This window comes from Impatiens glandulifera, chromosome 6 (genome assembly GCF_907164915.1).
Source record: "Impatiens glandulifera chromosome 6, dImpGla2.1, whole genome shotgun sequence".
Taxonomy (NCBI): Eukaryota; Viridiplantae; Streptophyta; class Magnoliopsida; order Ericales; family Balsaminaceae; genus Impatiens; species Impatiens glandulifera.
The window spans coordinates 25,964,900-25,978,440 of record NC_061867.1 but is presented as its reverse complement, the minus strand read 5'-3'; the positions used below and the strand labels follow the sequence as shown (position 1 = coordinate 25,978,440).

General features: G+C 32.0%; 2 protein-coding genes across 2 annotated transcripts; both read left to right on the top strand.

Moving 5' to 3' along the window:
• The first annotated feature begins 2,221 nt into the window (after positions 1-2,221).
• Positions 2,222-2,722, top strand: LOC124943417 (pectinesterase inhibitor-like). Its single transcript, XM_047483922.1, has one exon. The coding sequence runs from the start codon at positions 2,222-2,224 to the stop codon at positions 2,720-2,722; it is 501 nt and encodes a 166-aa protein (XP_047339878.1).
• A 7,919-nt stretch (positions 2,723-10,641) lies between these two features.
• On the top strand, positions 10,642-11,615 carry LOC124944053 (WPP domain-interacting tail-anchored protein 2-like). Its single transcript, XM_047484509.1, has 2 exons — positions 10,642-11,019; positions 11,099-11,615. Exons 1-2 carry the CDS (start codon positions 10,720-10,722, stop codon positions 11,228-11,230), a joined length of 432 nt encoding a protein of 143 aa, XP_047340465.1. The 5' UTR covers positions 10,642-10,719; the 3' UTR covers positions 11,231-11,615.
• Positions 11,616-13,541: the final 1,926 nt, after the last annotated feature.

The window sequence follows — 13,541 nt, the reverse complement described above, 5'->3', positions numbered from 1 at the left end:
TAATAGAAATTAAGAAGTCTATCTTGTATCTCAATTAATTTCTAAAACAATATAAATTAAGATTTATTAATAAGATTTTTTATATTTGATAATATTAATAAGACGTTTAAACGTGATTTTATATATAACAGGTAATATTTTTAATTACAGTATATATAAAAAGATAATACTTTTAACTGTGATTTTATATATACCGAAGTTAAATGTAAGACTTTTAACTGCAGTTTTATACACCGTAGTTAAATGTAACACTTTTAACTGCGATACTACAGTTTAATGTAAGACTTTTAACTACAATTTTATATATCGTAGTTAAATGTAATACTTTTAACTGCAGTTTTATATACTGTAGTTAAATGTAAGACTTTTAACTGCAGTTTTATATACCGTAGTTAAAGTTATGACTTTTAACTGCGGTTTTTATATATCAATATCATAGTTAAAAATAAGACTATTAGCTGTAGTTTTATATACCGTAGTTAAAAGTAAGATATTAATTGTGATTATTTTATACTTCAGTTACATGTAAGGTATTAATTACGATTTTATATACCACCGTTAAATTTCACCACTAATAACATATTTTTTACTAGTGATCGTCATCATTATCATTAGCTGCAGGTCCCAGTATTTAAATATTATAATTATAAATTTAAATACACAAAAGTTTTGCATGTCTAGAACCTTAGAAAACGTTAAAATAAAACGTTATATAAGAAATTTCCATAAGTCAAGATATAAGGTAAAGTCCGTTTTTAAAACGGGTACAAATAATGAAATGTGAAAACTTTTTTCCGAGTATCACTACACTATGAACCAAACGAAACTAGTTAAAAATACGTGTGTATAAGTATGTCGTTTTATTGATTTTAAACTAATATTAATTGACAACTCTTTATCAAATAAATAATCTTTTGAATTAATTATTGTAAATTAATTTAAATGAAGATTTCTTTAATTAAATTTTTGTTTGATTATTTTAAATAAAAAAATATTTAAAATTTAATTAATAATTAATTTGAAAAAGTGAAGATTACTCTTAAATATTTTATAATAATCTTTTATTTAAAAATTGTAATGAAATTGAGGTCTAAATTTCTTGAATCTCGAGTTTTTCCGGGGTAACAAATTTAATAAGTAATTTTAAATTTTAAATTATATCTAGTATTATATTAATTTTAGTTATAATATAATATTAATTATTATATAAATATATATATTTATTAATTATAAAAATGAAGAATTCATTATTTTAAAATATATAATTTAAATTTAATTATATGTACGTATTAAATAATGAAATTTAAATTAAGAATTTTTTAAATATATTATTTTCAATTTAATAAAATTTATTAAATTTAAAATAATATATTTTAAAAAATCTTAATTTTATTTTTTAATTAATATGTATATATATATATAAAATTAAAAATATAGTTTTTTAAATTATTAATTGTTTATCTTTAACTAATATATATTAATTATTATATATTATCTAAAATTAATTTAAATATTATATATAATTTAAACTTAATTAACAAAATAAAATATTATATTATATTATATTATATTATATTATATTATATTATATTATATTATATTAAAAATAAATGTACTAATTTGTTTTCAACCTTAATTTCCTAAGAATCTGATTTTAAATCACATGATACTTTTATTATTATGAACTTATCCATAATAATATATTATTACTTTTTATACAATTTAACTTTCCAAATATTTTTCATTATTGGTGAAGATTCATACAATAAAGAGTATTCATATTAAACTATTTAAATACAAAAAGGATTCAGGCTAATGCATGATGAAACTATAAAAAAAAAATAATAATAAATTTACAAATAAAAGTTGATCAAATAAATGAAAAAGCTGATAAAGTCTTAAAAAAAATTAATGAAACATTGTTTTTCCAAATATCATCCATTTTAATAAAAATCTTAAAAATAAAGATTTTCTTTTTTTTTACTTTTTCTTAAAGGGTAATAATAATTATTTAAAATGGTATTTATTACAAATTTTTATGTTAAAGTAGGATAAGAGATTACAACTATCTTTTTCACCATCTACCTAATTTTTTTAATCTTTGCTCAATAAAAAAAACAATTATAAAATGGGCATTCTAAAATACAGATAGAGGAAAATAAGAAGATTGTAAGATATGGTTCTATCACATTTTTTCAATATAGGTTTTGTTATGCTATCTATGTTGGGGTTTCTTATTCTCACAACTGCTTACATCAATGCAAACTCTTTGGTATCTGAAACTTGTTCTCAAACCCAAAACCCTTCTCTATGCAATCAAGTTTTGGGATCTGCCCCAGGAGCCTCAACGACGGATCTCAAGGGCCTCGGCTATATATCGATCAATATAGCCTTAACCAATGCAAAACAAACATCACCATACATTGCATCTCTTGTCAACCAATCTACCGATTTAACGCTTAGGGATCGATATCAAAATTGCGTCGAGAATTATGCATCTGCCATTGATGCCCTTAATAACAGCAAGATGTTTTTGGATAAGGGAGATATTCCTAGTCTTCAAACCTTCGCATCGACCGCATTTGATGGGCCCGATACTTGCTGTGACAATTTTGAAGGACCACCAGTCGCACCTGACCAACTAAATGATGCCAACGAGAAGTTGGAAGGTCTCATTAGCATTGTTTTAACAATTGGAGGGCGTTTAGCCAGAAAAGAATAAATGTTTTGTAAAACTTTGACGGACTTAAAATGTTACCAAGTATGATAATATGAAATGGTTCTCTTGTGTTGGTATAATATATAAGTACTATATAGTTGATTATTATATTCCAATATTAATTGAAATTTATAAGCAAATATTCATAATAATGTATAAAACATGTTGGTTATTTTAAAATAGAAAAGAGATGGAAGAAAAACTTAATAACTTTTATTAAACTGAAATCATTTAAATACTACTGAATTACTAGATAGTGAACTAAAAAGTAGAGAAATACATGGACATATATTAGAAAATCTCCTAGAAACCACCCACTAAACCACTAACTAAAACTGAATTACTAAAAAATAAGGGAAAATAACAGAATTCAAGCAAACTTCAACACTCCTCCTTGCTTGAGTTGTTGTAGATGTCAAGTTTCTCCCTTAGGAACTCGAACTTGTTCTCGATAAGGCCTTGGTGAATATGTTTGCTAACTGAAGTTCAGTCTTGCAGTATTTCAGCTTAACAGATCCCTCTTTTGATGTTGAAATGTTTAGTCTTTCCATGGAAAACAAGATTGTTTGAGATAGAAATTGCAACTTGGTTGTCAATAAACACCTTTGTACAATTTTCTTGTCTAAAGCTCAGATCAATTAACACTTTCCTCAGCCATAAAGCTTGATTTGCAACAGCAGTAGCAACAATGAACTTTGCTTCTACTGTGGATTGTGCAATTATCTTCTAATTCTTACAGCACCATGAGAACACTCCTGAACCAAAACTAAAACAATAGCCCGAAGTACTTCTCATATCATCAATAAATCCAGCCCAATCACGGTCTGAATAACCCTATAAAGAACTTAATGCCAAAGTCTGTTGTTCCTCTAACATATCTTAGAACCCTCTTAGTGACTCTAAAATGAGTTTTAGTTGCACAGTTAGTAAATCTTGACAAAAGACTTACATCATGCAGTATATCAGGTCTGGTTGTTGTCAAGTACATGAGACAACCAACTTTCTATAGAGAGTCTTATCAACTTTATCAGTTTCATCATTCTTGCTCAGTTTCTCCTTATGACACATATGTGTAGGCATACTTTTGCAATCCTACATTTTGAACTTCTTTAAGATCTCATTGACATACTTTTTCTCGTAAATGAAGATCTCACCAATTTTCTGCATAATTTCCATCCCAAGGAAATAGGCCATTTCTCCTAAATCTGTCATCTCAAAAGAACTTTACATATCCCTTTTCAACTCTTCAACAAGCATAACATTGCTTCATGTTACTAATATGTCATCAACATATAAAGAGATGACAACAAAATTGATTTCATCACCTTTAACATAAAAAGTTGTTTCACTTAGGCTTTTTATGAAGCCCAACTCCATCAAATACTTATCAATTTCGTTGTACCGGGCCCTTGGAGTCTGTTTCCGTTCATACAAGGTTTTCTTGAGCAAGTAGACTTCAGCTTCATGCCCTTTCACAACAAACCCTTCAGGTTACTCAACATAAATCTCCTCTTCAAGAACTCCATTCAAAAATGCAGATTTAACATCTAGCTGATATACTTTCCAGCCCTTTTGAGCAGCCAAATCAATTAAAAATCTTATGGTATCTAATCTAGCTACATGAGCAAATATTTCAGAAAAATCAACACCAAAAATATGAGCATACCCTTGAACAACAAACCTTTCTTTGTATTTGTTAATGGAGCTATTTACATTCAATTTGGTTCTGAACACCCACTTCACTCCTATCACATTTCTGTCCATTGACCTCTTTACAAGCTTCCAAGTATGATTCTTCTCAATCATAGTGATCTCCTCTTTCATTGCAGCTCTCTATTTTGGATTCTTTTCAGTTTCCTAATAATCTGCAGGCTCAAGGACTGCAACATTACAACTCTGGTAGATATTAGAGAGCAATCTTGTGCCCCTCACTAGTTAATCATTCACAAACTCTTTTTCATTCAGTTGAGGATATGGAGTTGGTTCTACTTCTGCCCAATTCCAATTGTCATTCTCCACGAAGTGCACATCTCGACTTATCATAATCTTTCTGATTTGATGCTGAAAAATTCGATAAACCTTTGAAACTGTGTTGAACCCCACAAAGATTCCAACTTCAGCTTTTTTATTTAGCTTATCTCTCTTAATATGTGGTATATAAGAATAACACAAACACCCAAATACTTTAAGGTTTTTCACAGAAGACTTGTAACCATACCATGCCTCAAATAGTGTCATTCCTTCCACAACTTTAGTTGGTATCCTATTAAGTAGAAAGACTGCAGTGTTTGCAGCCTCTGCCCAATACTCCTTTGGCAAGACTTTCTCATGACTCGTACACTTAGCCATCTCCATGATAGTGCGATTCTTCTCTCACTCACTCCATTCTGCTGAGGAGTGTATGGGGTTGTCAGTTGGTGTTGAATCCCAGCTTCTTCACATAACTAATTGAATTGTTCTGCGGTGTACTTTTTGCCATTATCAGACCTTAAGGCCTGAATCTTGTATCTACTTTGAGCTTCTATCCACTGTTTGAATTTCAAAAATACACCAGGAACTTCATACTTGAACTTGAGAAAATAGATCCAACACATCCTTGTATAGTCATCAATGAAAACTATATAATACTTACTCCCATTCAGTGAAGGAGTTCTGTGAGGCCCAACAAGGTCTATGTGGATCAATTTTAGCCTCTTAGTTGCTTTCTAGGTTGCTGGTTTGAAAGGAAGTCTCTATTGCTTCCCTAATTGACAAGCCTTACATTCTGGCAAGTTAATTTCTAATTAAGGCAGCCCCTTTACAAACTATTTCTTCTGCAAATTGAGTACTGCATTATGATGGAAATGGCACAGCCTTTTATGCCAAATCTCAGCTTGAGATATTGTAGCTGAATAGACTGATTGCTCCTGCTTTAGTGGATCTAGTTCAAAAAATTTCCCTTTCATGTTGAGTTTGAACACATTCACCCCATCTGTATCTTTGATTAGGCACTCCTTGCCTTCAAAGATTACCTTTAAACCTTTTCGAGTAGCTGACCACCACTTAATAAATTTTGATTGATGTCTGGAACAAATAACACATCTTTAATCAACTTAGTATTTGAGGAACTTCCTACTGCCACAGTCCCTTTTCCCTTGACTTCAATGTAATCTCCATTGCCAATTTTGACTATGGAGTTAAATGATGTGTCCAGTTCTTTGAAGAGGCCTCCATCAAATGTCATGTGGTTGGTGCAACCACTGTCCACAAGCTAGTTATTACTTGAACTATTTGCTACAAAACAAATTGCCACAAAGAGCTGCTCCTCCTAGTCTGCAATTTGAGCCACATTTCTTTGTTGAAGGTTCATTTGAGTCACATCCTTCTGTTGCAGATTACTTTTGCAAATTTTCTAGTGATGCCCCATCATATGACACTTTTTACACGGCACATTTGTCCTCCTCCAGCATCTAAAAGGTGCATGACATTTCTTCTCAAACTACTTACAAGGAGGAAAGTCTAGTTTAAAACTTCTACTTGTGCTTGGAGAATTTGAACTTGTACTTTCCTTCTTGCTTTTCCAGTTCTTCTTCCATTTTTCACTTTGGCTTGACTGCACTTTTGCTGGAAATGCTCTTTCTACAAACCCTTCATTCCTCATCAATCTTCTCTGTTCTTGTTCCTGATAGGCACTCAAGATTTCTGCAAGACTGACTTTTGACAAGTCTTTAGTGTTCTCTAATGAGGAAATGGTAGCCTCAAACCTTTCAAGAACAGTTACCAACACCTTTTGAAACCAATTTGGAATCAGGAAATTCAGTTCCAAGCAATCTTACCTTGTTGACAATTGTGAGTAATCTGTTAGAGTACTCATTGATTGTCTTTGAATCCTTCATCATCTCGAATTCCCTAATTAAATTAAGGACTTACATCCTCTTAATCTTTTTATTTCCTTCATACTCTTCTTTGAGAAAATTCCAGACCTTAAATTCTGACTTTATGGTCATTATCCTGATGAAAATATCATATGACACAATAGAAAACAAAGTAACCATTGCCTTTGACTTCCTTGTCTTCTTCTCCTTGTGATTCTTCATCAGTGCCAGTGTTGGGTTAGCTTATAATTCTGGCACTACATACTCCTCTTCAACAGCTTCCCAAAGATCATTTGCCTCCAGATGAGCCTCCATTCGAGCAGCCCAGACATGGTAATTGTTACCATTGAACACATGTGGTGCTAATGATGTAAATGGTATTTCTGAATCCATAGAAAAAGGTAGATGTCGTGGTAGGTATCTCTCACTCACAGGTCCCTCAAGAAGATTGCTCTGATACCAATTTGTTGATTATTTTAAAGTAGAAAAGAGATGAAAGGAAAACTCAATAATTTTTATTAATCTGAAATCATTTAAATACTACTAAATGACTAGATAGTGGAGCTAAAAAGTATGAAAATACATGGACATGATCTACTAGAAACTCTACTAGAAACCATCCACTAAACCACTAACTAAAACTGAATTACTAAAAATAAGGAAAAATAACAGACTTCAAGCAAACTTCTATTAACAAATATTCATACATATCGTATAAAACAAGTACCTCATAACATATAAAAAGTAGGATTTAGGATATAAAATATCTCATCTAAAACGTGTTAAATTGAATTCAATGTACTCCTTTACGGGTTGATAGAACAACGCGAGCCGGGTCTCAATTCAGAGAGAGGAAGGGCTAAACAATTTTTTTGGCTAAGGGGTGACTAAACTCTCATCAGAAAATTACACTAACTCAATTATCAAACAAAGAATTAATAAAAAATAGGAGTTAAAAAGATAGAGTGACTTAGATGAAATGACATCTATAGGCCGAGGCCGAATCAATAAAGAGTCGAGTAGCTTTTGATGTTGTATAAGTTTCCATAGACTCTATTCATTCAACCAAACCAACTACTCATATCTAAATGCATAGATCTATATTTGGGCCAATCTAAAAGTAATGTTAATTTTCAATATTAAAAAAATAATAAAATATATAAAAAAATACAATGTATAATATGCAAAAAGTAGTTATAGACACCGCCCTATTTATAATTAATATGTAGACACATTCAAATAAAATAAATTAGTGTGAATAAATAGAATAAATTAAAATAGGTTAAAAATGAATTTTATATATTCTAATTAATTTGTAAGTATTTCTCCCGAGATAGGATCATCTGTTCCGAATGGTTCCCTGTTACCCCTCCCATGGAAGAGGCAAAACTTTCGAAGTAGGTAACCCCACTCATATTTTTATGTAAAAAAATTAACATCTACTAGTCAAACGGGACTAGGCAAGCACCTCGACCCAAAGGGAAAAGTCAAATAGAACATATAGCCTCTTGCCTCTCTTTCTCCTTAGACGAGCAAAAGAACCATGAACTCAAATCGGTTGTTCCATATTTGATATTTTACTAATTTTTGTGAAGGTGATAGGGTGGAACACCAAATAGTCTAAAAAGTATAGAGAGAAGAAATGAGGACTTGGTAGATGTGATGAACCCAAGACAACATCAGCGAATGTTGGGCATCCTCAAGAGCCCAAAGTATCACCGAAGAACCCGCAACCTAGCATCAAGTCAACTCCCTTTTCTGCGCGGCGTGAATATAAGTGGACATTTTTTTTGGAAAAAGGAGAGGGGATGTCCACGATTTTGGACTACCTTTTGTTTGGCTTGAGCTCGGACAGTCTTAAAGAACATCAAGACCCCATTTGAAAGAATAGAAAAAAAAGGCTAGACCGAGGGCAGAGTAAAAAAAAAAGGAAAAAACATCATTGCTGCACCTTGGTAGTTTCTAGATATTTCTAAACTGGTGAAGCTAGAGGTTTCTTTTGGAGGCGACATACATCGGTCGAAGCTCATTCTTAGGCCCTTTGGTACTATGTGTAAGCTCATGAAATTCTTCCATTCATGATATAAGGTTACGATTTCTTTCATTTTGAAAAAATCAGATTAATAAAAGTGAGTTTTGTATATTCTAGCCTCCTTGTATTTAATTTTGTGATGTTGTTTAGATCTAAGTATGTTGGATAACGAATCTAAATTGATTTAAATGGGTGAAAAGAGTTTAGAAATGATAAAAAAAACCTCAGTTTTAGAATTTTTGAAGTCTTGTGTGCAGGTTTCGTTTGATTTAGTTGGTTCTAATATTGATGATAGACAGTTTATAAATACATTTTAGAAGTGCTGTAGATGTTTGAAAAAATACCAGAAACATTTTGTTGAAAAGTGGTGTTCTTGCCATTTTAGAAAAATTAGCATTTTTTTATATGCTTGAAATCTGGATGGATATGTTTTTCTTTTGGAATTAGAATACCCTAGGATATTTTAAACACATATACATGTTGTAGATAGGATCTAAAAGACACTAAGTATACTTACAATGTCATTAGAGTCTTGTTGTACAAATAAAATCATGTTTTCGGTTTGTAAACAAATTTTGGAAGGGACGTTCCAATGAATCGAACATGAGGCCTACAATCAGCTACTCCCGTGGTCAAACCGAAAACATGATTTTATTTGTAAAAATTAGCATTTTTTTATATGCTTGAAATCTTGATGGATATGTTTTTCTTTTGGAATTAGAATACCCTAGGATATTTTAAACACATATACATGTTGTAGATAGGATCTAAAAGACACTAAGTATACTTACAATGTCATTAGAGTCTTGTTGTACAAATAAAATCATGTTTTCGGTTTGTAAACAAATTTTGGAAGGGACGTTCCAATGAATCGAACATGAGGCCTACAATCAGCTACTCCCGTGGTCAAACCGAAAACATGATTTTATTTGTAAAAATTAGCATTTTTTTATACGCTTGAAATCTTGATGGATATGTTTTTCTTTTGGAATTAGAATACCTAGGATATTTTAAACACATATACATGTTGTAGATAGGATCTAAAAGACACTAAGTATACTTACAATGTCATTAGAGTCTTGTTGTACAAATAAAATCATGTTTTCGGTTTGTAAACAAATTTTGGAAGGGACGTTCCAATGAATCGAACATGAGGCCTACAATCAGCTACTCCCGTGGTCAAACCTCTATACCAATGTGCTTGGGGAAATTTGACGAGATGACCCTTAAGATGCATGTATTTGCATCCGTGGTCACCCTATAATTTAAATTGATCTGGTGACCACTTTATTTTTTTTAACGAAAATACCCTTTTCGCGTTACGCGAAGGGACTTTGCGTTTCGCGAAGTTTCGCGAAGTGAATTAGGTTTGTATAAATACTCAAATTTTTTCATTTACTTCATTTCTTTTATCTCTCTTCTCACGGCGGCACGACGGCGGCGGCGTAACCCTAACCCTAAACGAACAAATTATATAGATCGATGAAGAAAACTCGTTCTAATATAAGGTGATTGGATTGATTTATGTTATTATTTCTATTATGTTCATCTTTAAACTCTAAACCATTAGGTTTTCTTATTGTTCATCTTGGTTGTTCATCTTTTCGATGATGATGTTTGTAGTTGATGATTCTCTGATTCGGTTTCGTTTCAGGGAAGATTAATTTGATTCTCACGACTGCCTTCCCGTTACGCGAAGGGCTTCTCGTTTTGGACATGATTTTCTCGTTTTGAGTTTCTTCATAAAAACGTTGCATGGAGTCATTCTTTGTGTTCATGTAATTTCCAGAGGAGTACATGTAGATACTGTAACTTTGATGTCTACCAGGGCATCTCGGATGAAAAATCAAGATGCAATTGACGTTTCTATTGTATGGATGCTAGCTGATTCAAAGAAGGTAAAAAAAATCTAATTAATTAATTACTTTTTATACAAGTTTTCAGTTAACTTGTTGAATATATATTGAGAAAGGTTAGGCTCGAGATGGGATTCAAGAAGTTCACTGTTGTTTGATCTTCTATCTGGCATTCTGGAATCCAAAGTGAATGAGTTATTGGAGAATTAACTTCAACAGGCGAAAGCATCATCCGAAGCTGGTCAAGAACAACAAAACATGTTGTACGCAGCTATATGGGATATGGAAACATTAACCGAGGAGCTGAAATCTAAGGTTTCAAAATGTGAAATCAAGTCTGGTAATGCAGAAGAGGAATGCACTATTTTATCTGAAACTAATTTACGTCTTAACAATGAACTGACTTTCTTGAGGACTAAAGTAGAGAACTTGGAGACTTCGCATGAGCAAGCTAATGAAGCAAAAGTTGAAGCCTCGAAGGAAATCAATTTGAGCAGTAAGTTTATTAAGGACATGGTCACACAAATAACCTTCGAAAGAGAGCGTATAAAGAAACAGGTTTCTTATAAATAAACTTCAAAACTTCTATTTTAGTGGTGAACTGAAATGATGTATTCCTAATCTTTTCTTATGGCAGTTATCTTCTTTAACAGCAGAGAATACGATGTTGGTTGAAAAGTTGAGTAAATCGATAGGAGCCGAAACATCATATGCAGAAGAAGTTGATGCAGGTGCATATATGATTTACTTTTTTTTGGCGCTTTTATAGCATAAAAGAAAGGTGGAAGTTTGTATAATGTAATTTCTATTATCCAGGAGGATGAAACAAGAAATGGAACAGCAGATCAATTTAAGGATAAGGACAAGGACGACGTCTAGGAATCTTCTTCGTCTATGGAATTGAAGGAGGCAAAAGTGGCGTCAGAAGGGCATCAGATGTATGTATTTGTGGCAATAGTAATGTTAATGTTGTCGATCCTTGCGACTTATTTGGTTCAGAAGAGATCGTTCAACCCTTTGGATGTTGAAGAATAACATTTCAAGACACATCTCGATGAATATATTTGTAGCAGTCATTTGTTTTTTATTTGTTTGATTGATTTAGGAGCTAGTATGGTATTGTGTATATACATAATCCAATATTTTCTGTTCTCTCAAGAGTGAACAAGGGGTGTTTTTTTAAAAAAAATATTATGTTCATTGTTTATTGCTTTGGTTAGGGTGGCCAAATCTACGGATCCGATCCGATCCGGTATTTCGGATCGGATATCTGATTTTTTTCCCCAAAAATCGCGATTCGTATCCGATTCGGTATCCGGTCACTATTCGATCCGAAAACACCGGATAGGATCGGATTGGCCAGCCAGATACCCACTGATCCGATTTTTTTCATATGTTAGAAAATTGAAATTGTTTATTAAGAATCTCAAAATTCAACTCATAATTACAATACATATCAAAAATATAATTCAAATACCAAAATGAAATCAATATTTTTTTAAAACAAAAAGACATCGGTCTACCCAAGTGACTCAACATTTTATAATACTTGTAGGCTGCAACCTTGTAGGAAGTTTCATCTACTTTAGTGGCTTCTTCTTCAGTGAGTCCCAATATTTATGAGCTTATTCTTTAAAAAAAACAGCACAATATCACAATAGCTTCACATATTTTACGTCAATGATTTATTCAATCAAACATTACAAGATGATATACCTTGACATTTTTCTAGTTCTGGTATGATAGAGTTAAGTCATAACTCTCATCATCAATTATAAAGCTTGGTTGCTCTGTAGTTAAATCTTTCATTTCTACGAAAATCAACAATGAACAATTTATAAATATCAGTATTAGTAAAATTAGAAACATATTAATCAATTAAAAATTAAATAAAACAATTAAAAGATTAAACCTTCTCCAAGTTGCTCCAATGATGCTAAACTTTATTCAATTATCACAGCCTTAGTTGTTCGTTCCCAATCTTGGGTACAATTAAGAGCCTCAACTATTCTCGGGGTTAAAGAAGTACGAAATGAGTCAAGGACGCGACCCCCAGTACTGAAAACCGACTCATAAGCAACAATTGTCACATGTATAGCAAGTACATCACATGCCATCTTTGCAAGAATAGGAAATCTTCTTTGATTATCCTTCCACCAAGACAAAATATTAAAATTCTCATAATCATTCTCAAGTGGCTCTTCTAGATACTTATCCAACTCAGATTTGTTCCTTTGAGCATGATCAAAACCAACCTCCATTTGAACCTTGAAGTCAACAACTTTGCAAATTCCATAACTTCCCCTTGACGATTCTCATTCCTATTTTTCAATGGACTGTTTGAAGAGGAACTTGTTTTCTTATCTTCTTGAGACATTGAAGAAGTGTAGAACTTGAACATTTCATCAATAAGAAGTTTCACATTCAAATTCAAGATTGTGTTTTTAGTATCATCAAAGCAATTACGCACAACCCAATCAACTAGATGCATCTTTTGCCTTGGATCAAGTAACAAAGAGATAAATATCAAATAATTGATGTTAAGAATGTCGCCCAATACTTATCATACTTCACTTTCATTTGTTGTGTCATTTTCCTACATCCTTCATCATCATTTTTGCACAAATTAGAGATCTCTAAACCAATGACAAACACACTTTGTGCATAACTATTGTAAGTGATATAACGAGAACCGGATAACATCAAAGCTGCATCATAAAAAACCTTCAAAATTGGCAAGAAATGACTAACCTTTCTCAATTTCTCATCATTAGGACCTCCACCCACCTTCATCATCTCTTTATGGCGAGAGGAGTCCCTAAATATCAAGTTAACAAATGTCTTCTTAAACTTCACAGCACACTTAAGCATCAAATATGTTGAATTCCATCTGGTTTCAACATCCAAACAAACAAGACTTTTACTTTCTATCTTCTCTTCTTCTACACAAGTTTTAAACTTTTGAAGTCTTGAAAGAGAAGATCTAACATATCTCACCATAGAACGAACTTTCATAATAGATAAATCCATATCCTTCAAACCATCCTTTACAACCAAATTGAAGATATGAGCAACACAAT

Excerpts from the sequence above, each read along its gene's own strand:
- LOC124943417 (XM_047483922.1), top strand. The coding sequence starts at position 2,222 with ATGTTGGGGTTTCTTATTCTCACAACTGCTTACATCAATGCAAACTCT.
- LOC124944053 (XM_047484509.1), top strand. The coding sequence starts at position 10,720 with ATGTTGTACGCAGCTATATGGGATATGGAAACATTAACCGAGGAGCTG. Across the intron at positions 11,020-11,098 it reads GAGAGCGTATAAAGAAACAG|TTATCTTCTTTAACAGCAGA; the intron begins GTTTCTTATAAA and ends TTCTTATGGCAG.